We start from the raw sequence: 22,548 nt of genomic DNA, 5'->3' as shown, positions 1-22,548 counted from the left end.
GGCCAGATAAGATTGCTGCCTCAAAGATCCGCAGAGATTCGACCGGTTAGAATCTCGGGAGAGAAATCCCGCTCAAACTCAGGAGTTTCGGTGCGAAAAATAAAGCCTGGTATAAAAAAAGGATAAAAGGATAAATATGAAATAATCAAGCGGCGTGCGTTTTCTGAGAAGATGGATTCGCCGTCGCCTTCGATAAGCCTGGCTTTGAGAGGAATTGGCAGGAGTCAGGGATTCAAGAAAGACCACTGCTTCGGATTACTGGTCGGCAGAATTGCTTACTGCGGGAAACACCATATTCCGGGGAAGCTCAACTCAGTCTTTATATTGGGCATAATCTTAGAAGTTAAGCGATAATAACTTATACATATTTTGCAAAATTTTACAAGCTTAAAATGTAGCTACAGATACTTCTTCCGACGACCGTTTGGGATAAGAGTCACGCTTTCATTACTGGTTACCCACTTCCTTTCATCCTTCAGAAGAGGAGCATACAACATGTGACATCAAGCGGGAGCGTAATAAAAGATGCAGTTTAGAATAAAGTACTTTACACTCGAGGTTAACGAATATTGCTTTCATAGGCTACAGATTTAAAAGAGTTAAAACCTTTGCTACTTATATAATATCGACACTTTTCTGGGTGATCAGCACAAGGTCGGAATTTAGAAAACCTGGTGCGTAGTTGCGTATAAACATGCCATGGCTGTTATCGGTCGTGTGTTGTTAGTTTCCCTCAGTTACTTTCTAGTTATTAACAACAACAACACAACACCAACGAATTAAAAATCAAACTTGAATGATAAAGCTGAACAAGCCCAATATATCCGAGGGCAGCGCATTTACCTCAGCTCTTTTCTTTGTTCTCCCACAAAAACGTCAGTAAAGTAAGCTTTCAAGCTAGTTGTTTCTGCATGCTTAGCATACGTAAAAAAATGTAAAAATGCGGATAGACAGCGGTGCTGTGCAATCCTTGAAAGAAACTTGTAACATTTGCTTTTGAAGTTGAGCTACATTCTACCACGAGTGCTGTTTCATAGATAGGTGTATTGCATCGAGGCTGACCACGCTCGGCAGAAAGCAAACGATAAACTTTTTTTAAGGATTCTAGAATAAACCGCGTTTTCATCGTGCACGGCAGCTGCGACATGAAAATCCTTCTAACTATAACAGCATTATAAGATGTTTATTCTCAGCACAGCATCTCTTTTTTTCCTCTTTTTTTTTCCCAGCACAGCGTCCTTTTTTGCCATCTCCCAACTAAACGGGCCATTTCGTTTCGACCTTTAATGGGTTCGCTTCGAATGCCTCACGGTTTGCGACACGACGTCGTAGCCGTAGGCGCATTCTTAGGTCGAAGTCACAGGCATTAAAGGCGTACACGCACCATTGAGCTCGCAGCTTTGCAGTGAGGCGCGGTATTCACCCAGGGCTTTCACTGCACGAAACGACGGCATCAGCGTAAAGGGAAAAAAAATGAGGCTGCAATGAAAAATATGGAATGAAAAGCCCAGAGCAAGGAGTGAAAGGTCGAGTAGCGGAATGTTCGAAGGCAGCTTTGATCGAAAAAAACATTGATTCCAGATTTGGACACTCCTTCGATGCACTGTTTTGATGAATTACGCCTGCGGCGATGTTTTCTGGAGGAGGCTTCTCAGAGGGTTAAGTCTTCTTCTCTCCATCTCTCTCTTTCATATGAGGCTATTTGCTTTCTGAGCTTCGAGTCTCAATGAGCGCGAATGCCCACTGCAACTCCAAAATTAGCTGTCAGGTACGGTGCTTCGATTGCTCTCGGCAAAAATGAAGAAGCCAGCTCTGCCCCCGGCGGTCATTTGTTGTACCTCTGAACGGGACCGAGACATTTATCGCCGGTTGCATAACGCCATGTAAAAAAAAAAAAATGTTGCACGCTAAAGACACTGTGACGCGGGCTTGCGTGACGTTATCACAAGGCAAGTACAAAAGTTTCGCGAAAGGCAGGCAGAAAAGCCATACGACCGAACGAACAAATAACAGAGCTTATGAACTTCTCTAACAGTGGGCGCGCTGATGCAGTTTTCTTGCAGTAGAATAGCCGCAAGCATGCGTGCGGCAGATAACGCCCCCTCTCTATTCGGGGGGGGGGGGGGGGGGGGGGGGGGGACGGCGAGCGGGTGCCTGCCATCCCCCTGTGAAAAGCGTAAGCGGAAAACACCCATTGTGCTTAAAGAATCTATTGAAAGCTCGCTTCCGCTGTGCGCAACAACGCGCGCATCTGCTAGCATCACCTTTAGACGGGCCTGCGCCATTTTACCGCGGTCTTCCGGAGGCACCGTAACGCAGCGATGACGAAAGTTAGCGAACGATGCACCAGATGACTGCAAACTACCCTTGCTGCCGCCCCCTCCCCTTTTTTTTCTCGTTTTTCTTTGCTTTATTTTTTTAAGTGAAAAAGGTACGGCTACGTATGTGTCTCGCACATCAGCGCCATCCTCCCTCTTCTTCAGGCCAAATTCTTAGATTTCATTTCGCCATGACCGTTTACGGGTAACTAGAGGCGCCAAACGCCGGGTTTGTTGTATCGGTTGATGTGACACATACACGAACGCAGTGGGGACGCGCGTTGTGGCGGCCGTCGGAATGCTTTCGTCCGATTCGCCAGGTTACGCACTGCGCTGCGGGAGGGCTTCTATACTGGCGTTCCTTGGCGTGTGCGCTTAGAAAAGGGGAAAAAGTAATTTAGGAATTGCGCAGTTATACATGGAGGATCCTGAAAGGAGAGATCTTAAGTCTTAACGCTACCGGCTGGCCTGTTCTTTTCATTATTCGCGTTATATTCTCCGCCCGATGCGAAGCGCGGACGCCAGCGCTTTGTTAAACACAATTTTGAGCCAGACGTGCTGCTTACTGCAGGGACGCATAATTTGAGCCTTTCATTTATGAAATGAAATTTTGTTTGATGCGCACTTTCAATAGGAATAACTTAATTTGGTACTGCGGTTTAAAGATGTTGAAGACTCCGAATTTTCATGCTAAGTCACGTGTATAGATTTGTTGCAAAAAATGAGAAAAAAGGTGACCTAAAGAAAGAATGTAATTACTCACTGACATCCACCTGAGCGCAGCCATACGGCTGCAAAGGAAGGCTATGCAGCTATCTCAGAAACCTCGTAGTTAAAAAAAAAAATTCGTCTTTGTCCGGGGTTCATACCCGGGACCACCGCTACTCCACCTTGGGGATTCCCCTAAAAATTGACCAACACTGTTCCCACTTCAAGTTATTGATAAATTCGCTCTCGCCCTACCATAAGCTTGCCGTCCCGGTTAGCCCAATTGGTAGATCGACGGCAGAAGGGTTGAAATGCGAGCCAGTTGGTACATTGTAAATGAAAAAAAAAAAACAGTCACAAACGACGAGAGACAAGAGGAGGACTGGATTATCAACTGAAGTGCGACTGCTCTGGTGAAGCGGTTGTCCCGGGTTCGAACCCCGTACCAGGACGAATTTTTCTTTAACAACGAACTTTCTGAGATATCTGTATAGCTTTCTTTTGTAGCCGCATGGCTGCGCTCTGGTGGATGTCAATGAGTAATTACTCCTTTATTACAAATCTACTCCACCTTGGGGAATTCCCAAAAATTTGACCAAAAAATGTTAGCCAACAAACCGAGATTCGAAACTTTAGCGGAATGTTTCAGTTTACTTTCATTCTGGAACCATAAAAACTATTTATTCGGTTAGGCTAAATCGCTATAAAAAAATCTAAAGTTAAATATTCAATATACTGCCCAACTACTTACAAATGAACATACATCAGGTGTAATGCTTGTGCTAAAAGCCATGCAAGCGTGCTGGAGATGAGTTCAGATGATAGTACCTGTTTTCTCAGTTAAAGTCGATACAAATGCACGTGGTGCCTTTTCGCTGGAGCCGCTGCAGCGAGCAGAATTCGGAAAAGCAGCGTCTGAAATTAGAAAGAACGTGGAGACAAAAAAGCATCCACATGTAATGAATCACAGCCGTGCGAAATAAGACATCGACAGCAAAAAACGAATGAGAAATGAAACCGAGCCTCTAACGCTGATGTGATACAGTTTTACCATGGCTGGCTGGTATAGGGGTGGGGGAGGTGAGGGCGAAGTATAATGCAAAAAAATTAAGTGCCAAATAAAAAACAGAAGCAAGTGATTCATTTTACAACAAACGAAAACTGCAAGGCAAGCACGTGGAATGTAGTTAAAAATGATTTGAGAAAAAAAAAGGTAATTGGTATACACCCCAAAAAGTATGCTGTGCCTTGTGCAGAAGAGACATATGTGAGGAATGTATACCGCTCAGCAATAGTACGGGGAAAAGATTGACTTATCCAACACGCTAGTGCGATTATATATGTCGATGAGGTTTCGCAGATGAGTCTCTCGAGATGGTTGAATTAGACTCAGACGAAAGATTGATTCCGTATAGACAATGAGCTGGTCAGTCCAAAATGCGAACAGGAAGCTTTGGCTTGGGAGGAATTTTTTTATTCTATTGTTAATGTCAGCAGTGACAAGTGAAAGGGGTGAATCCCTTCCTCAATAGTAACCTAAGATTTCCATTGCTTTTTTCGACCCATTTCTTGCTTAGCAGTGTCATTTTTCATAAATAAGGTTGTTGGTGTTAACTTACGCTACGAGAGCTGGTATGCCGCCCCACTCACAGAGTTCGTATCTCATAAAATTTAATGTTCATTACTGACTGTTACCTGCGTAGGCGGCATTATAATAAATAGTGCCATCAATACAGAGCCGATATTGTTTTCAGCTATTTAATTTATTTTCCTTCAAATGGTCGCAAAAAGTGTCACACAAGAATAGGCTACACCAGTGATGCCTTTGCGGCTCGAGCTGTCATGATTCGGAGAAGCAAGCATGTACATACGTGAGCACGCTGTCGAATATCTCCTGTGTTTCATCTAAGGAGTCTGCGGCATTCTTATAAACTGGTCAACTACTTTTTTAATCTGCTCTAATTCTTGCTTCTCCCCACAATGAGAAAGATAGGAAGAAAGACAGCAAAGCTACAAAGGTCGGCAAGAAGAAACGACCCCCTTGCTTGCTACCGTACTTTTGGGGAAAAGGAAGAAAGAAAGAGGTAGACAGTAGATGGAGGTTTACATGATCATACTATCCTGCATATAGTATTCTGGATTATGCACGTGCTCCCGTTCAAACAGGCTTAAACAACAGTACTGGGATTCACCTGTGGACAGGTTTGCATGGAACAAAGTACCCTTTACAGAAGATTGATTTCGTTCCTTGCGGTTTAACGTCCCAAAGCGACTCAGGCTATGAGGGACGCCGTAGTGAAGGGCTCCGGAAATTTCGACCACCCGGGGTTCTTTAACGTGCAATGACATCGCACAGTACACGGGCCTCTAGAATTTCGCCTCCATCGATATTCGACCGCCGCTGCCGGAGTCGAACCCGCGTCTTTCGGGTCAGCAGTCGAGTGCCATAACCACTGAGCCACCGCAGCGGGTAAGCAGGAGAACGGGACGAATGTATATTACATACGAATGGGGGAACGCGCGAAAGAGGTGGCATACAAGAAAATCTAGACATTTTACCCATCCAAAAATGCCATTAGGTGAATTTTCGTTGCGTTGATAAAATGGTATCAAAACCCTTTGTGCTTTGACTGCATACCTAAAGGTTCATTTTGTTTCAATGCGGCAATGAGGACGCGTGCTATCAGTATATTTTCATCTTGTTTATTACTCAATGGTTAAATAAAATGACCTTCTTTATTAGCCGTCAAGCAAAAGTTCACCGTAATACATACAATACATACAAACTTTAGCAAACCTTGGACTTCGCTCTTGTCTTTTAAATGTGCCTCGTTGCTGTTAGATCCCAGCGAGACTGCAGTATTGTGGGCAAGATTTTAATAGATAAAATGCTTAGTTCGACCTAAAAACAAATACACAGGTACTTTGCGCTTATCATTCTTATCGTTATTTATCTGGTTAATGCGTTTCTATGCACATTGCAATGCTGTGAACTAGAAGACACGTCGTAGTACAGAGCTTCGGTTGCTGCTAGCCACTTGGTGTTCTTTAATGTGGAACGAAATCTCTGGGCGGCATTTTTCTTTTGTCAAAACCTGACCGCCATATTCGGGAAAGACCTTGTGTTCTGGTGCTTGGAATACGAACGACATAATTTCTGATCTGTCGTGGCGACTCATACCGACTGCTTCTTCAGCTCGACTTCTCTCTCTGCGATGCACCACAAGTTAGTTGCTTCTCCTTCAGTTCAATGCTTAGGGAAATATTCAAATCGGAAGAAGTTTTTAATATTAGGGTAATTACTCATCAACATTCATTACCATAGTAGCCAAACAGTTACAAAAGAAAGCTATACAGCTTTAACTTAAGTTTCGTAGTTAAAGAAAAATTTGCCCTAGGCCCGAACCTTAGACCACCGTCAATTCGGGGAGTTGCTCTGTCTATTAATCTAACCAAGACGGCAAGGGAGTGTCAGGCTGACACCGAATCGGTCAAGAGTGCGAAGTGGGAATGATGTTTGGACTAACATTGTTCCCACTTGCGTTGTTGATTCATTCGGTGTCTCACTACCATGCACTTGCCGGTTCTGGTCAGCTTAGCTGGTAAAACAACTGCCCCAGATAGGCGATGGTCCCGGGCCCGATTCCGAAGAGAAACTTTTCAACTGCGGCAACCTTTTCAGGTAACCTATCTGCTATTATTGCAGGGGATAGCTCACAAACAATTATACGTCGTAAAACTACTCATGAGCCCGCCGAATGTTATACCAATTTCGAATATGTCAGAGCAGCCATGGAGGCCAGATCTGAATTCAAGTGAGATGCCAAAAGGCCCATGTACGAATTGCGTATATCTTTTATGACTGTTAAAAGCTGGAGTTCGCCTGCAGTATGGTTTTCGCATATAAAAATGCATTTTTATCGTCTCACAAACTTACATAAGTCTGGCAAGGTAGACTCTTCTTGCCCTTGTTAAGGACAGGAATAAAAAGGACACCTTAAGCTTTGATCACCATGCATCATCGATCGTGCAACAAAAGGATTAGGCAGCAAGATCTGCAATCACAGCAACTAGGCCTGCAGCTAACATGCGGATCAAGGCAGCGTCGACAAATACAAAACGAAAAAACAAGTAGAAAATAAAGAACTCTCTCTTTCTATTCTTGTTCTTTCTTTCTGTCCTGTCTTCAATTGTTTTTTTCCGCATTTTTATCATTTCTTTTTTTCTTGGTTCCTTATTTACTTCTACTTATTTACTTACTTGCTTGCTTACTTAATTACTTAAATAACTGAGTCTCTTCCTTCCTTCTTTCTTGTTTCTTTCCATTTTTTTTTGCCGTTCGGTTCAATCCCAGATGTAGGTTTATCCAAGCGGACGCTAATGTCAGTGACCTTTCTCAGAAAGAGCTTGACACATGCAGACTGTACACTTTTCGTTGTTCTTTCTTTCTATTTTTGTAGTTTTTCGGTTTTCCTGCTGGAACAAATAATTCGATAGGGGGCTGAAACAAAGAGTACGCCTTAAGTTTTGGTAGAAGTAATTCCTTTTGCTGACAGCCACACATTTAACTCACTGCATAGTGGACTTATTAATTACGCAGCTAGCTCGTACTATTATTGTACACAAATCTGCCGCTGCCATGGTCTCCGTATAATCCATAGTGCTGAAAGTTTTGAATGCAGAATATGATAAGCAGAAACTAACTACCTTTTGTTGTTTTATAATCTTCCCGTTCTATGATTATCATACTTCGCTGAGGTGGTTATATTTCCTCTTTTAAATAATCAACCAATGTAAGCCTGTCCCGATGGTCAACCTTCGAAGATATCTGAATGATGTATTATTGGCGAATTGTTACATGATGCAAGACAACAGCGGCATGTTCTTTCTCGTGCTGTGTTAGCTGCGTCAATGTTCTATTCCTTTGAAAATTTCACAATAATTCTATCATCTGTTGGAGTTTTTAAATTTTTCGGAGTCTTAATTATTTTCCTTTAGAGTAAACCAAGCTCTTCCGCATTCTATACCTTATTGGTTGAGGTTGTTCCCGCTTTCTCATATATAGCACAATAACTTAGACGAGTTCAAAGGTGTTCATCAAACCTTTTTTTTTATAGTTAGAAACAACAACGGCCTGAACGGTTGAACCTGTCAGAAGGTGTTGACCCTCGTTGACTGCACAGCGAAACTCTCTCAGGATGTCGTATAAGTGCGTGGTCTTTCTCTACGTAATAGGGCGTAACAGGGTGAAAAAATTGCAAAAGAAAGCCGTCTGTAAATTGTTATTGTTGGGCGAATCGGTCGGCATCTCTTCACAAATTCTGAGCGCCCTTTCGATCTCACGGCGTGGCGTGCCTTCAACTCTACCAGTCTCCCTCCAGTTGCACTGATAGCACACGGGCAAAGGGCTGGTCCTTTGTCACAGCTGCACCGCCACTGTTCGAAGAAATGAAATAAAAAAAAAATGAACCCCAGTCAACACCTTGTGCAGAGCAAATAAAAAATACAGATATCTTCCACTCGGCCTTGAAAGAAGAATCATTGAAGTGAAGGAAGAAGGAAGCCGTGAGAGAAGCTGTGGGCAAAAGCAGAAATGCGTTCGAACAAAACAATGCACTGGTAGAAAGTGGGCGAAAAGCACAGAAATGGACGCAAGGGCTTTACTCCTATAGAATGACTTCCGGAAAGGCATCAGGAAAAAGATAAAAAGGAAAGAACGTCATTTGGAAGTGTGAGATGAACCGCGCAGAGACGAGAAGAAAGCGGATTGAAATCATTGTCTGGACATATCCGCTTGGCTTGATGATAAATTGTGGAACCGCGCTCGGAGCGCTCTTCTTGGCTGAGCTCGACTCGATTTTCTTGCGGATTGCGCTCGAGGCGTCGTTTAAAGTTATGCGCGTCGTTTCCCCCTTGCTCTCAGAGTTACGTTGTCCGTTCGTATTTTTGTTTCTTTCGCTTGCGCTTCGCCGTTCGCAAAAATGAAGGAAATGGGGAAAGAGAGCGAGGAGACAAAAGAAATTTCAGACCGTTTCAAGAGTCCGTGATTTTGTTGGCCGCACAACTCAATCCCTTCAGCTTTTCATGCATCATCCTGTTCCTTTTTCATCAAACAGGCTCTTAAACCTTTAGTTTAAAAGGTGGCTTCAACCTAAGTCCTTAAGCATGCGTTTCTTAACATGTCACTTATATAATCAAAATGCATATAATCTTTTGAGTTTATATCTTCCCTTAATAAATTGCATGCCTATTCTAACAATTTCCGGCGCTCCCATGATATCGCTTTTGAAGGATGTTGAATTGGATCGTATTCAATGTGGTACTGCGTTTGAGATGCGTATCTTACTACGAGTTTTGAAAAAATAGTTTGTGGAGTTTACATTCTGAGCTTTGGCACAAGCTAAATGGAAATTCTTCATGCCTAATGGTGCTCAGCACCTTATGCAATCAACAATAAGGATACTTTTTTCCCATTTTTACAGGTTCATTTTTATACGGCGTTAAACTGAGAAACATGGCTTATTTTTCTTAAAACAAGAGCTATTGTCCAAGAGATATCATTTATATTGGGAGACTTTTCGGGATTGTTCCCAAACTTGAGGGATACTTTTATTTTATTTATGTGACATGGTGAAAACTTTTTTCAGTATTTGAAAGGGGGCCACATATTTTATTTGGCTTATCTTTTTTAATTTAGAGGGTTTCACGTTCAGAAGGGGCTCATGCCATGACGCACGCAGTAGTGGGGGGGAGGAGGGTCGTGGATAAATTTCACTACCTAACGTTCTTTGACGTGCGCTGACATCACACAATACAAGAGCCTTCAGCATTTCCCCTCCATTGAAATGTGGTAGCCGCACCAGGGTTGGAACCCTAGTCTTTCGGTTCGGCAGGCGAGCACTATAACTACTGAGCCACCGCTGCGAAAGACTACTTAATGTTCGGACTACAGCGATATACCCTATTTCTAGAAGAAAAACGAAAAAAGTGCTTATGAAATCGTCAATTGATGACACTTTCATCAGGGTAGTCTGTTGATTAGTAGGGCTTACTATAATTTTGATTAGTACCCGACCGGTTTTTGGTGTATAAAAACCAAAGAAAATTGTAGCAGGAAGCAAAAAAAAAAACGGCAAAAAGGAGCACAAACTGCATGCACAAAAACAAAGAAAGCAGGTGCACGGTTGTGAAAAATTTTAGATTAATTCATTCCTTCCAGCTATCTCAGGCGTATTTGACTGCAATCGCAGTTGGAACACTACAGCCTGTGAGATCTTTCCTTTCTCCAGAGCGAACAGAGAGCACAGACTCTTCATTCAGTACGCGACTAACACTTATCCTCCCACCGGCTATTGAAGAGAACACCGTGTATCTTGTGAACAGACCGCAGGCCGCTACTACTGGCGCGCCCGCTAGTGTATGCACTCCGTGGTGCTTACTGGGCATTTCGTCCAGTGCTTTTTCAGGGCTCGATCACCACATCTTGTTTCCCAGGCGCCGCTCAACAACACTTGTTCACTCGCCGGGCACCGGAAGATAATACTGCGGCGGCCACCACCAAGAAACACGCATTTCTAATTCAAGGCAAAAGGCCTCCCCGTTATCAAATTTCGCAGATCTCCCCTTCTCCCTCTTCCTTTTCATCCCTCTCCTCTCTCCACCTCTCTGTCTTCGAAGCCGGTCTTCCTTCCAAGCGTGTCGGCTGTCTACATGAGATGCGTGAACATACCTAGCTGCAACTGCACGGACTCGAAAAAGCATGATTGCTTACTGCGGCTGGTTTGGCGTGACCACTTGAGATGCCCAGAATACACGCCGGCAGCAAAAGAAAAGGACGAGCGAGACTTCGATGTAGGGTTACGGCCATTACGGGGCCTTTCTTACTTGGGAGCTGCGAGAACGTGCTCTCAGACCACATCATCAGAGCGAAGAAATGCACGCGAGCGAAAAGTAGTGTAAGGCGAAAAGCGTGAGTTGTCCCAGGAAACAAAAGGTTGGTGGCGAAATTATTGACAACTGGCGGCGGACACCGCCGCCGCGTAGAGCATGAGTTATGCTTATGCTTGGTGTTTGCAATGAAAGCAGGGCTCGAAGGCAAACGGGGTGTTTATACTTTCGTGCTTGATCTGGGTGCCCTGAAAAGCGGTGAAATCAATATGTTGCCGAGTATTGCCAAGGGTGGCTTCTTGAGTAGGTGAGGCTTTAAGTGATCGCCTTCGTATTTATGGTTTCTTAGGACAGTTCCCTAGCGGGAGTGACTGCTTCAATCGCCACAAATTATCCTTAAGGAAGTAACCAGAGTTGAAGGTCTTTTGACCGCAAGGCATACAGTGGAGAGAACTGGATCAATTATAGACGCACACGCTGCTTCAGTAAAACGGCTCAGCTGGTAGAATGCAACCAATGTCGGCGCAGACCATTTGTTCGGATCGTCTGGAAATTGATGAGGGCCTGAGCAAGCAGACCTGCCGGATTAGGGAGTGAAGGGGCTTCGCATTGAGTGAAGCTCTTCACGCAGATGGTGAGGCCATCACTTAGCGCCCTGCGCCACTCATTTTAACCATGTGGTATAGACACTGTATCATCATCATCATCATGATTAGCCTGACTACGCGCACTGCAAGGCAAAGGCCTTTCCCATGTCTCTCCAATTAATCGTGTCCTTCGCCAGTTGCGGCCACCGTATCCCCATAAACTTCTTAATCTCATCCGCCCATCGGACTTTCTGCCGCCCCCTGCTACGCTTGCATTCTCTTGGAATCCACTCCGTTACCCTTAAGGACCAGCGGTTATCTTCCCTTCACATTACATGCCCTGCCCAAGCCCATTTCTTCCTCTTGATTTCAACTAGGATATCAATAACGCGCGTTTGTTCCCTCACCCACTCCGCCCGCTTCCGATCTCTTAACGTTACACCTATAATTTTTCTTTCCATACCTCGCTGCGTTGTGCTTAACTTAAGCTGAACCGTCTTTGTTAGCCTCCACGTTTCTGTCCTATAGGTGAGTACCAGTAAGATACAGCTCTTGTATGCTTCTCACTTGAAGGATATTGGTAAACTAACTGCCATTCACGATCTGAGAGATCCTGCCATAACCACTCCAACCCAATCTTCTCTTTATTTCCCTCTCATGATCCGGATCAGCGGTCACTACCTGCCCTAAGAAGACATATTCTCTTACTACTTCCAGCACCGCACCATCAATTGCGAACTGCTGTTCTCTTGCTAGACTGCTGAATCTTACTGTGGTTTTCTGCATGTTATTTTTTAGCCCCACCGTTCTGCTCTGCCTGTCTAATTCATTGATCATGCTTTGCAGTTCATATCCTGAGTGACTTAGCAAGGCAATGTCATCAGCGAATCGCAGATTACTTAGGTATTCTCCATTAACTCTTATCCCAAACTGTTCCCATTAAAGGGCCCGGAATACCTCCTGTAAACAGGCAGTGAATACCATAGGCGAGATCGTGTCTCCCTTCCTGACACCTTTCCTTATTGGAATTTTATTGCGGTTTTTATAGAGAAATATAGTAGCTGTGCAATCGTATAAATATCTTCCAATATTTTCACATAACACTCTTCTACACCCTAATTCCGCAATGCCTGCATGGCTGCTGAGGTTTCTACTGAGTCGGATGCTTTCTCGTAATCAATGAACGCTATATATAGGGGCTGGTTATATTCTGCGCATTTCTCTATCACCTGATTCATTGCGTAAATATGATCTCTTGTCGAGTATCCTTTACGAAAGCCTGCCTGATCGTTTGGTTGATTCAAGTCTAAGGTTGTCCTAACCCTATTAGCGATTACCTTAGTAAATACTTTGTAGGCAACAGACAATAAGGTGATCGGTCTGTAATTCTTCATGCCCTTAACGTCTCCTTTCTTATGAATTAATTTAATGTTAGCGTTTTTCCAAGCTCTAGGTATGCTCGAGGTCACAAGGCATTGCGTTTAAAGGGTGGCTAGTTTTTCGAGCACAATCTCTCCTCCATCCTTCAATAAATCTGCTGTTATCTGATTCTCGCCAGCTGCTTTCCCCTTCTGCATTGCTCCTAAGGCTTTCTTTACTTCCTCCTGCGTTACTGGGGCATGTCCCATTGCTGTGCTCTTCTGCCTCTCTTAGTAACATTCTGATTGCAATCGCTACTGTTTAGATTTGTGTAAAACTCTTCGGCTACTTTAACTATCTTATCCATATTGCTAATGACATTGCCATCTTTGTCTCTTATCGCATACATCTGGTTTTTACCTATGCCTAGTTTTCTCTTCACTGCTTTTAGGCTATCTCCGTTGTTTAGAGCATGCTCGATTTTCTCTATGTTAAACTTCCTGATTTCGGCTACCTTGCGCTTATTTATTGACTTCGACAGCTCTACTTGTTCTATTCTCTCTGCGGACTTAGACGTCCTCTTGCTTTGCCGTTTCTTAATCAGATCTTTAGTCTCCTGAGATAGCTTCCCGGTATCCTGTAAATGTATAATAAATACTTACTGCACGTAAATACCGTAGTCAGATATTGAATGATCTTGATCTTTTATGTAAAATGTTCTTGTCTCTTTGGTGTGATATTTGTTTGGTTTCATGTATTCACGAGATCATAGCGCAACCTTTTTCTGTTCGCGTTTACAAGAGAACTAAATATAACTTCAAATTACTCAAAAATATTCCTGATAGTATTACCCAGTATTACGCACACCTAAGCTAAGGAATAAGCGATCGGGCCTCTTGTTCTTTAATGGCATCATTTCAGGAGATTTCCAAACAGCTGGAGAGCGTCAAACAACAGTTTTCTGAATCTATAAAGATTGAGAGAGCTTCTTTGGAACGTGCGGAATGAAACTGCTATGGGTTAACATCCCAACAGCAAACAAATATAAAATTTGACTCTTTATAGCGTAGTTCTTCGGCGTAATTTACGTTCCCGAGCTCATGCGGAAGCAAGTTCAGAAATCATTTTTATGCTATTTTGACTGCATGCACCGGTGTGCCCTCTAGACTCTATAAAGGCAGCATTTCTTGATATCCTGGTATTAAACCCACATTTATAAGTTAGTGAAAAAAATACAATATGTAACAAAAGCAATTTTCGATTGATTGTGAAAATCATAGTGGTGTGAGCGAACAGTTTAGAGCTCCTGTTTTTTAGATTTTACTCAGCTGTCTCTTGGGCACCACGTTGCTTCACAAGTTAGAAAAATCTTTTAATTCCAAACTTGCTTAATTCGACCTTCTTGTTTACTCGAACTCAACAGCGCACTTCCCATTATGAGGAGTTGTGCGCATTTCTAGGAACCTGCTGAACGTCTTTGAGTTTGAATTATCGAGATTCAACTTTAATATCCATCAGAGCCGACTGCCGCACCCTATTTTTTTTTTGCATAATTAACTATTTTATTGCGATCTGTAATGCCCCTACTCGTTTTGGAGAGCCTGCATCATTTTGTACAATGAGGGCATTGGAAAACAGGTTCGCAGTCCAAGTGCACTCATGCACTTTTCTCGCGCTGGCAAGACCGTTTATTCGAAAACAAAAGTTGCTCTGCTGATGCCTCATACAACCTATGCCGGATCAAATCCTTACGTAAGCACGCTTAACTTAAGTTCGTGGGGGTGACCGTAAGTCAAGGAGAAGAGTAAATACAAGTATTCGCTTTAGTTTCTAACTACGAAGGTGTTGTACCTTCGAATCGGCTGCACGCCTAGTCTTTACAAGTAAAACCATTTCTGTTCAGATTCAGCTGAGGCGAGCCTCACGTGACATCTACAGAATTTTTTTTACCTTTGCAACCACAAGAGCCATGCACCCCACTCTCGCATCACACTTATTTCGAGCGCGTGCTATGTTAATGATGGTTCAAATATTTTTGAGGTGCTTGCATCGTGTTTCTTGTCTGTGTTCAGTGGAAATCTGACTAGCGCCCCTGCTCAGGAAACAGGTGGTGCGTACTTTGTACTGCAGTCCAGATGTTACATATTAATTACGCTGTCTCTCATCCAAAACGTCCTGTGGCGCTGATGGCATCCCTGCGTTCATCGCTAAGGGATTTTACGGCGTCCTTGCACGAATTCAAGTCGAAGTATTCAGGTCTTCTCATATCACGTCAACCTTTGCCGCTGCCTGAAAAGATGCTCTCGTACTAAGAATTTTTAACGCCTCAGAGCGCACTGCTCCCGGAAACTGCAGGCCTTCCTCCCTTCTGTCTTCCTTTGCAAAGATGTTTAAAAAGCAATTCACTTACAACTGCCATTTGTTCTCAAAACCCACCTAAATGAGTTTTAGCATGACTTTCGAACAGATTGTTTTGTTCAAACTAACCTTATCAGTTTTTTTAGTAGTGTTGCTCCTGTAGTCTCCCGCCATGAGCAGGTTGACGGTGCTTATTTTCGTTGCAGCAAGGTTTTTGAATTGCGGAGCACTGCGTCGTCTTTGCAAAAGTTTCAAACAGGTTTTTGCAAGTGCTATTGCAGCTAACTTCCTTGCTGCCTACAAGATAGAGAGAGAGACGATTGAGCTACGCTGAACTAAAAAAGAGCCCCTTTAGTGTGACATCCACGGTACGCCAGAAATCAGAACTTGGGGCTTCTGATACTAAATCTCTTCATAAATGACCTTTACGAACATATTACTTATTCTCAGATGTACTAATATCGTTCACAACGCCGACGCTGACAACACCTGCACCGTTTCTTCTGTTGATAGTGGCCTTTAATGTTATCGTTTTAATACAATTGTCAGAAATCGATCACTGATGGATTGCGCGGCCGCAATATGGCGTAAGGTGCTGGAAGCCGTAAATCAAATTTGGTCGATGGGGATCGAACAGTGACACTAGCCGATATAAAGTTATTGAGAAAAATGTATGGATAACATTCTGCAATAATTTCTGTCTCGGCAAAGACGGGCCCATAAAGGAGGCCATATTTTATCGTTATGCAGCTGTTAGGCCAGTGATTTCCCCTGTCCTTCTAGTGATGCTTTTTTACATATTTACACTTGCTTCTTGGGCAACTGTTGACATTACTTTGTAAAAAATTGTTAAAAGAATAAAGGAAACAAGGGAATGGAAAGAGGTTCTCGTCATCACATAAATAACAGATGCCAACCTTCAACAAAACCAACAAGAATAGGGGATTATTTTTTGTAGTTTTTATTAATGTGATATTAATAAAAGCAGAAGAAAAATCAACGAGATGCCACCGTTTGGATCTGAATCCACGATATCTCAATTACGCGTCCAGTGCTCTACCAACTGAGCTACGGTGACAGCTCTGCAATCTTCTGCTTTCGAGGGTATTTATGTGTGCTGTAAGCGAAATATGGCCCCGCCGCGGTGGCTCAGTGGTTACGGCGCTCGGCTGCTGACCCGAAAGACGCGGATTCGATCCCGGCCGCGGCGGCTGAATTTCGATGAAGGCGATATTCTAGAGGCCCGTGTACTGTGCGATTTCAGTGCACGTTAAAGAGTGAGTGAGTGAGTGAGTGGATTGAAGAGGGAAAGGGGGGAGGGCACGAGCCTATATACTGGTGGCAGACCACCACGCCCATTGCCAGCGTGCCGATAGTGGTAGGGGGGAGGGGGAGAAAAGAGAGGATAGAAAAGGAGCGCGCCGCCGCATAGTGTGTCGTATGACACTCGCTGTGCTCCTTAGGCCTGGAAACGACCGTGGAGACCTGTCTCCTCCAAGAAGGTCAGGAGGAGATGGAAGGCTTTGATGGGGTGGTATCCTCCAGGGAAAAGGAGATCTTCCTGCGAGGAGGAGGGTAGACCCAGAAGGCGGAAGCCTGCAGCCAATTTGTTTCTGTGAGCTGAGAAGGCCGAGCACTCGCAAAGAAGATGCTCCAGGGACTCCATAGGGCTGTTGCAGTAGCTGCAGGCTGGAGAAGGGGTGAGGCCGAGGCGGTGAAGTCTGGAGCCCGTGCTGGCGCAGCCCACACGAAGTTTCAGGAGGAGCCTCCTCTCTTGGACGGTGAGACCCGAAGAAGGGAGTGGCCGTGGCGGGTGACCCTCAGCGACCCTGGGGTCGGGGTGGTCAAGGAGCAAGTGGCGGTCGGTGATTGACCTGGCCAGGTCCAGGGGACACAACGATGTTGAGAGTGGAGTGGAGGGGTTGTGTGCTTCCTTTGCCAGGGCATCAGCTGCCTCGTTGCCAGGTATTCCAGCATGGCCTGGGACCCAGCAGAGGTGTATGGTGGTCCCTCTATTGACGATGGCATCCAGCCTGGCCGCTAGTCTCTTGACGATGGGGGTGCCTTTGGAGGGTCTCTGGAGAAGTTGAAGGGCAGTTTTGGAGTCAGTCCAGACTGCCGCAACACGGACTTCCGGTGTGTCCATAAGGATATCGGCTGCCAGGTGTATGGCTGCCAGTTCCGCTGTGGTCGAAGAAGCGACGAAAGGTAGCCTGGACTTTCTGCTGGAGCCGAGGGAGGGGGCAGTGCAGGCTGCTGCGGCGGACGGGCAGGGCCCAGGCACGACAGAGCCGTCAGTATAGAGATGGACTGCTCCGGCAGGCTGGTCGTGCTCGAGTGCGGCCACTTCTTGACGGAGGCCAGATGGTGGAGTGTTGCTTTTTGTACGGGATCCGGGAGGGAGAGCTGTACCGTGTAAAGGTGGCCCTGGTCCGGGCGGGGTGGGAGGGGTACTGCCTCAGGTTGTCCCCCTACGAGTTGATCGAAGGCTTCGGTTATCTGGCCCATGCGGGAGTGCGGCCTAGTGCGGAGGCGGTCGAGGAGGGGACGGCCATCTGTGGCGTTGTGGAGGCGCTCGACATGACGAAGGGCTGTGCGTCTGGAGAGGAGCTCCATGGTCCAAAAGCCCGCCTCAGCCAGGGTGGCAACCACGGGGAAAGTACGGGGGAGTCCGAGGCAGAGGCGGATGGTGGCCCGCTGCTTCCTCTCAATAGCCAGGTACTGGGCCTCTGTGAGATGGACGAGTGGGAGGGAGTAGAGGTACTGGGACACGGCCATGCCTGAGAACAGGCGGAGAGCCAGCTTGGTGGTGATGCCCCTGCCTCTTGCCAGGAGTGAACGGATGGCTCCATGAACCCTCGAGGCCTGCCTGAGGTAGTGCTGAACTGCAGGGCGCCAGGTGAGACGGCTGTCGATCCTGAGGTCAAGGTACTTTGCCTCCGTCCTCCATGGAAGTGAGTGGCCCTCTATGGATAGGAAGGTAGTGCCAGAGCGGGCGCCCACTCTCTTGTTGAAGAGCATGGCCTCTGTCTTTGTTGGAGAAAGGCTGGAAGGTAGCTAGAATGTCGATTGCCCGCTGGACGTTGCGTATGGTCTGGACCCTTTGTCGTCGAGGACCTTGGCACCAGATAGCGATGTCGTCCGCGTATATGGCTATGCGGACTGGCAGCTGGAGGTCCTGTGGAAGGAGCCTGGGTAGAAGGGCCATGACTGAATTGAAGAGTAGGGGGCTGAGTACGCTCCCCTGGGGAACTCCTCGATAGATGTGCCGTGGCGTACTGGTGGTGGTGCCCAGGCGGACGAGGGCCTGACGATCGGACAGGAAGCCCTTGATATACTGCAGGAGGTGGCCAGTGACGCCCATGGAGGTGAGAGCATCAAGAATGGCCCCGTGGAGGATGTGGTCGAATGCGCCTTTGATGTCTAGGAGAGCCAAGCAGACAATTTGTTTCTTGTGCCTTGCTTCCTCCAGTGTGGAGACAAGGTCTCCGATGGCGTCAGCGGTGCAGCGATGACGCCGGAAACCTGACTGCTGCTCTGGGAAGAAGCTGGTTAGGTGACCAATCCACTCTAGACGGTCGAGGGCCATGGCTTCCAAGACTTTGCCCGGGACGGAAGTTAGGGCCACTGGTCGGTAAGACGACAGTGCTGTTGGAGGCTTGCCTGGCTTGAGTACGGGGACGACCAAGGCTGTCCTCCAGGCGGCTGGGAGCTGACCAGTCTGCGAGACTGTGTTGAAAGTGGTCAGGAGGTTGCTCTGGAGGTGATTGTCCAAGTTCCTGAGCATTTGGTATGTGATACCGTCGATGCCCGTGGCCGTGTGACTCCTTGAACGCTGGAGGACGGCGGAGAGCTCCCTCATTGTCAATGGGGAGTTGCAGATAGCAGCTATGTTGTCCAGCTGAGTGGGAGGGGTCTGTATTGCCCCTAGTGGAAGAGGACCAGGTGTGAAGGGAGGTGGTTCTTCCGAGGTGAGGAAGACGTTAGCCAGGCGTTCCGCCAGCTCCTGAGTGGTGATTCCCTCTGCAACAGCGAATGCCAGGTGTGGGCTGAGCTGGATGCGGGGGGCAAGTAGCGAGCGGAAGAGGCGCCATGCCTTTGCCGGACTGCGGGTGGCCACGAGAGATGCGCAGATCCCCTCCCATGACTCGGCTCGACGGCGGTTGTGGGTGCGTCTGCACTGTGCATCCAGGCGGTTGTAGGTGGTCCAGTCTTCAGGCCGCTCTGTCCGTAGGGCTCTCCTCTCCGCTTGGCGCCGTTGGGCTCGGAGTTGGAGGAGCTTAAGGTCTGGGACAGGTTGAGATCGTGGGACCTCGCAGGTGATGGAGGCTGCGGTGGCACATCTTTCTACGTGAGTCAGGACGTCTCCCTAGAGCGGGAGGCTGTGGAGCAGTTGCCGGAAGCGGTCCCAGTGAACAACTCTGCAGATACGCCCGTCCACCCTCCTCCCAGGTTTGGGGGCAAGTACGAAGGGGTAGTGGTCAGAACCCCACGTGTCCGGCGAGGGGGTCCACTCATATACATACCGTTGTGACACGATGCTGAGATCTATGCATGAGCGGACACCACCCCTCCGGACGAACGTGGGAACCCCATTGTTCAGTATATGAAGCGATGTACCACGCAGAGCGGCGATCAGGTCTCGGCCACGGCGGTCTGCCCTGCGGGAGCCCCACCGCGGATGAGCCGCGTTGAGGTCCCCGCACAGCAGACAGTCGCCGCCTATAAGGCTGACCAGCTGTGGCAAGGATTGAGCATCCCATGGGATTGCGGGACGCACATAGACACTTGCGACAGCCGTGTCAACACCTGACAGCCTGACTCTTACGCATACACACTCCATAGGGGCCACCACCCCATCACTCACTGGGATTTCTGCCTGGGGGAGGGTAGAGCGGACGAAGAGGACGGCCCTGGATCTTCCAGGCGGGTGGAGGTGGTCATGGCAGGGGTCCGCCTCGCAGGTGTTAAGGAGACATGAGGTTTTGCTATAGTATGCCACATAGCCCGGGAGCCGGGCCTCGTCTGGACGGAGGTAGGCCTCCTGAAGGGCCAGGACGTCTGGGGGTAGGGGATCCACCTCCAGGCGGCTGATGAGCTCCGCTCTTCTGGGGCGGAAGGCACGGCAATTCCACTGGATTACCCGTGGTCGATATTTCCCAGGTGGTCGATATTTCCGGAACCCTTCACTACGGCGTCCCTCATAGCCTGAGTTGCTTGGGGACGTTAAATCCCCATAAACGAAACTAAGCGAAATATGAGAGTGTACACCAGCGCCACCCTCGTCCATAGCGGCGGACGCAGTACTTCCTGTATTACCGCAAGTGCTACGTAGGAACGTGGTCGAACAGAGAGGGCGCAAGTTGTGCGAGAACCCTCTTACGCAACCTACGGATGAAGACTGCCAGATTCGAGACACTCGATGAACTATTCAGAAGACAACTGAATAAAAAGAGGTGCTCGTTATGAAACAAATGACCGAAGCCAACAGTCACCAAAAGGGGAGCTGCACAGTCGTTCATGAGAAAAGAAAGAGAAAAGCTTACAGTTCACTCGAGGCAATATTACCCCCCCCCCCCCCCCCCCCGCAAAGCCTACGTCTTCTTAATAATCGAAAGCCGACGCTGTCAGAAAAGGAAAGAGAAAGGATTTATTCCAAGACGAGAGGAAGGGGCTGCCGGAGAAATGTGCGACCGGTCTGGTGCAAGATGCCAGTGGTGTTCCGTTCCCCAACCAAATATTCTAGACCAAGAAAATTCCTCCTATAAGTACTTTTTCCCTGCCGCACTTGTGAAACGCCTACCTTTTTATGCCTGCGCTTTTTCATGGAGCTTCTTCATTATTCCTTGTTGGTCTTTGAGACTATTAAAGGATAAAGGTGAGGAATAGGCTTCTTCTGTTTTCTGTGCTACACCACAGATTTTAAGCAGCAATGACCCCTGAGAAACATAGCCCGCAATTTATGTGTTAAAGAAAAAATAATATAGGAATGCTGTTTCAGTTTTTATTGATTCAGATTGCAGTTTTTAATAGAAACAAAGGAAATAAGCACGAAAATGAGTTGCATGATCTCGCATCTCGTACGTGATTCCTGCAGCTGAAGCCGTACTCCACAACAACTTTCCTGGCAGTTGAGGGGAGGGTATAGGCATCGTAATAATTATAGACCCCGATCACTGCTATTAGTTTTTTCTTTGAAGAAACAGAACACTGAATTTTCAACACCAAGTTTTTGTGCGAAAACACTAATCTAGTATTTCTGATCCGAGAAAAATTATTTAGCGTTTATCTTCTATCGGAGAGCAACCTGTATCACACAATTTCTACCGGTGGCAACCCCGGCCATCCCAATTCAGTGGCGCATCGCTTAACCGCTATGAGGACTCCCAGGGAGCTATGAATGCTAAGTAGAGAGAAAACATTTCTGCACATACGGATACGCCATGCTTTCGCACTGTATACGAATGCTGTAAACATATTCTTCAGAGCAACGGAAACCTTGCTGTCTAACATACTCAACAATTTTGTTAGAAACACTCTATAAATTTTGCCGAGAATACTTCTACTTTTATGTAGGCCGACGCTGGAAACCACGATTGGCGGAAACGAAGGCGATTGCACGTCGGCAGAAGTGATGTAGCAACAAATATCCGATCATATCGCTTTACAGAAAGATCTAGACCATATAACAAACTGGTGTTCCATGTGGCTAATGCCGGTCAACACTGATAAGTGTAAATTAATGACTTTCAGCAGTAAACTTTCAAACTCTTCTTTCACCTACTCGCTCAGCAGTAATCATGTGACAACAGCGTCCTCATATAAATATCTCGGCATTCACCTAAATCAAAACCTTTCCTGGTCGACACACATTAATAAAATTACAGCTAAGGCTTCACGAACCCTTGGATACTTAAAGCGTAATCTTCATGGTGCACCATCTGACACTCGAAAACTAGCCTACCAGACGTTTGTCCGCCCACAACTAGAATTTGCATCACCCATCTGGTCACCTCACCAAGCGTATCTAACACGTAATCTCGAATCTATACAGAACCGTGCTGCACGCTTCATCGCTCGCGATTATAACCGCCATTACAGCGTCACTAACATCAAGTTATCGCTATCACTTGAGTCTTTAGAATCACGTCGTACCGTAGCTCTTCTTTGCTTATTTCATAAAATAATTTTCAGTCTTCACAGTCACACATTACCTTTGTCACGGCCATGTCGCACATCTCATCGCCTCCATAATCATAGCAGCTTTACGCGTATTTTTGGTCATACAAAAGCATTCAACATGTCTGCTCTCCCACGTGCCATAAACTATT

General features: G+C 46.4%; 1 protein-coding gene across 1 annotated transcript; it reads right to left on the bottom strand.

Annotated features, from left to right (window-relative positions):
• Positions 1-16,676: 16,676 nt before the first annotated feature.
• LOC149339576 (uncharacterized) lies at positions 16,677-21,662 on the bottom strand. Its single transcript, XM_089550950.1, has 6 exons — positions 21,652-21,662; positions 20,085-20,325; positions 19,366-19,564; positions 18,221-19,240; positions 17,345-18,102; positions 16,677-17,294 (listed from the first exon to the last, which is right to left on the bottom strand). Exons 1-6 carry the CDS (start codon positions 21,660-21,662, stop codon positions 16,677-16,679), a joined length of 2,847 nt encoding a protein of 948 aa, XP_089407076.1.
• Between the last annotated feature and the right edge of the window lie 886 nt (positions 21,663-22,548).

The sequence above is a fragment of the Amblyomma mixtum genome, chromosome 6 (assembly GCF_055824585.1).
Source record: "Amblyomma mixtum isolate Tamu chromosome 6, ASM5582458v1, whole genome shotgun sequence".
Taxonomy (NCBI): domain Eukaryota; kingdom Metazoa; phylum Arthropoda; class Arachnida; order Ixodida; family Ixodidae; genus Amblyomma; species Amblyomma mixtum.
This window is presented reverse-complemented; position numbering and strand designations above follow the sequence as displayed.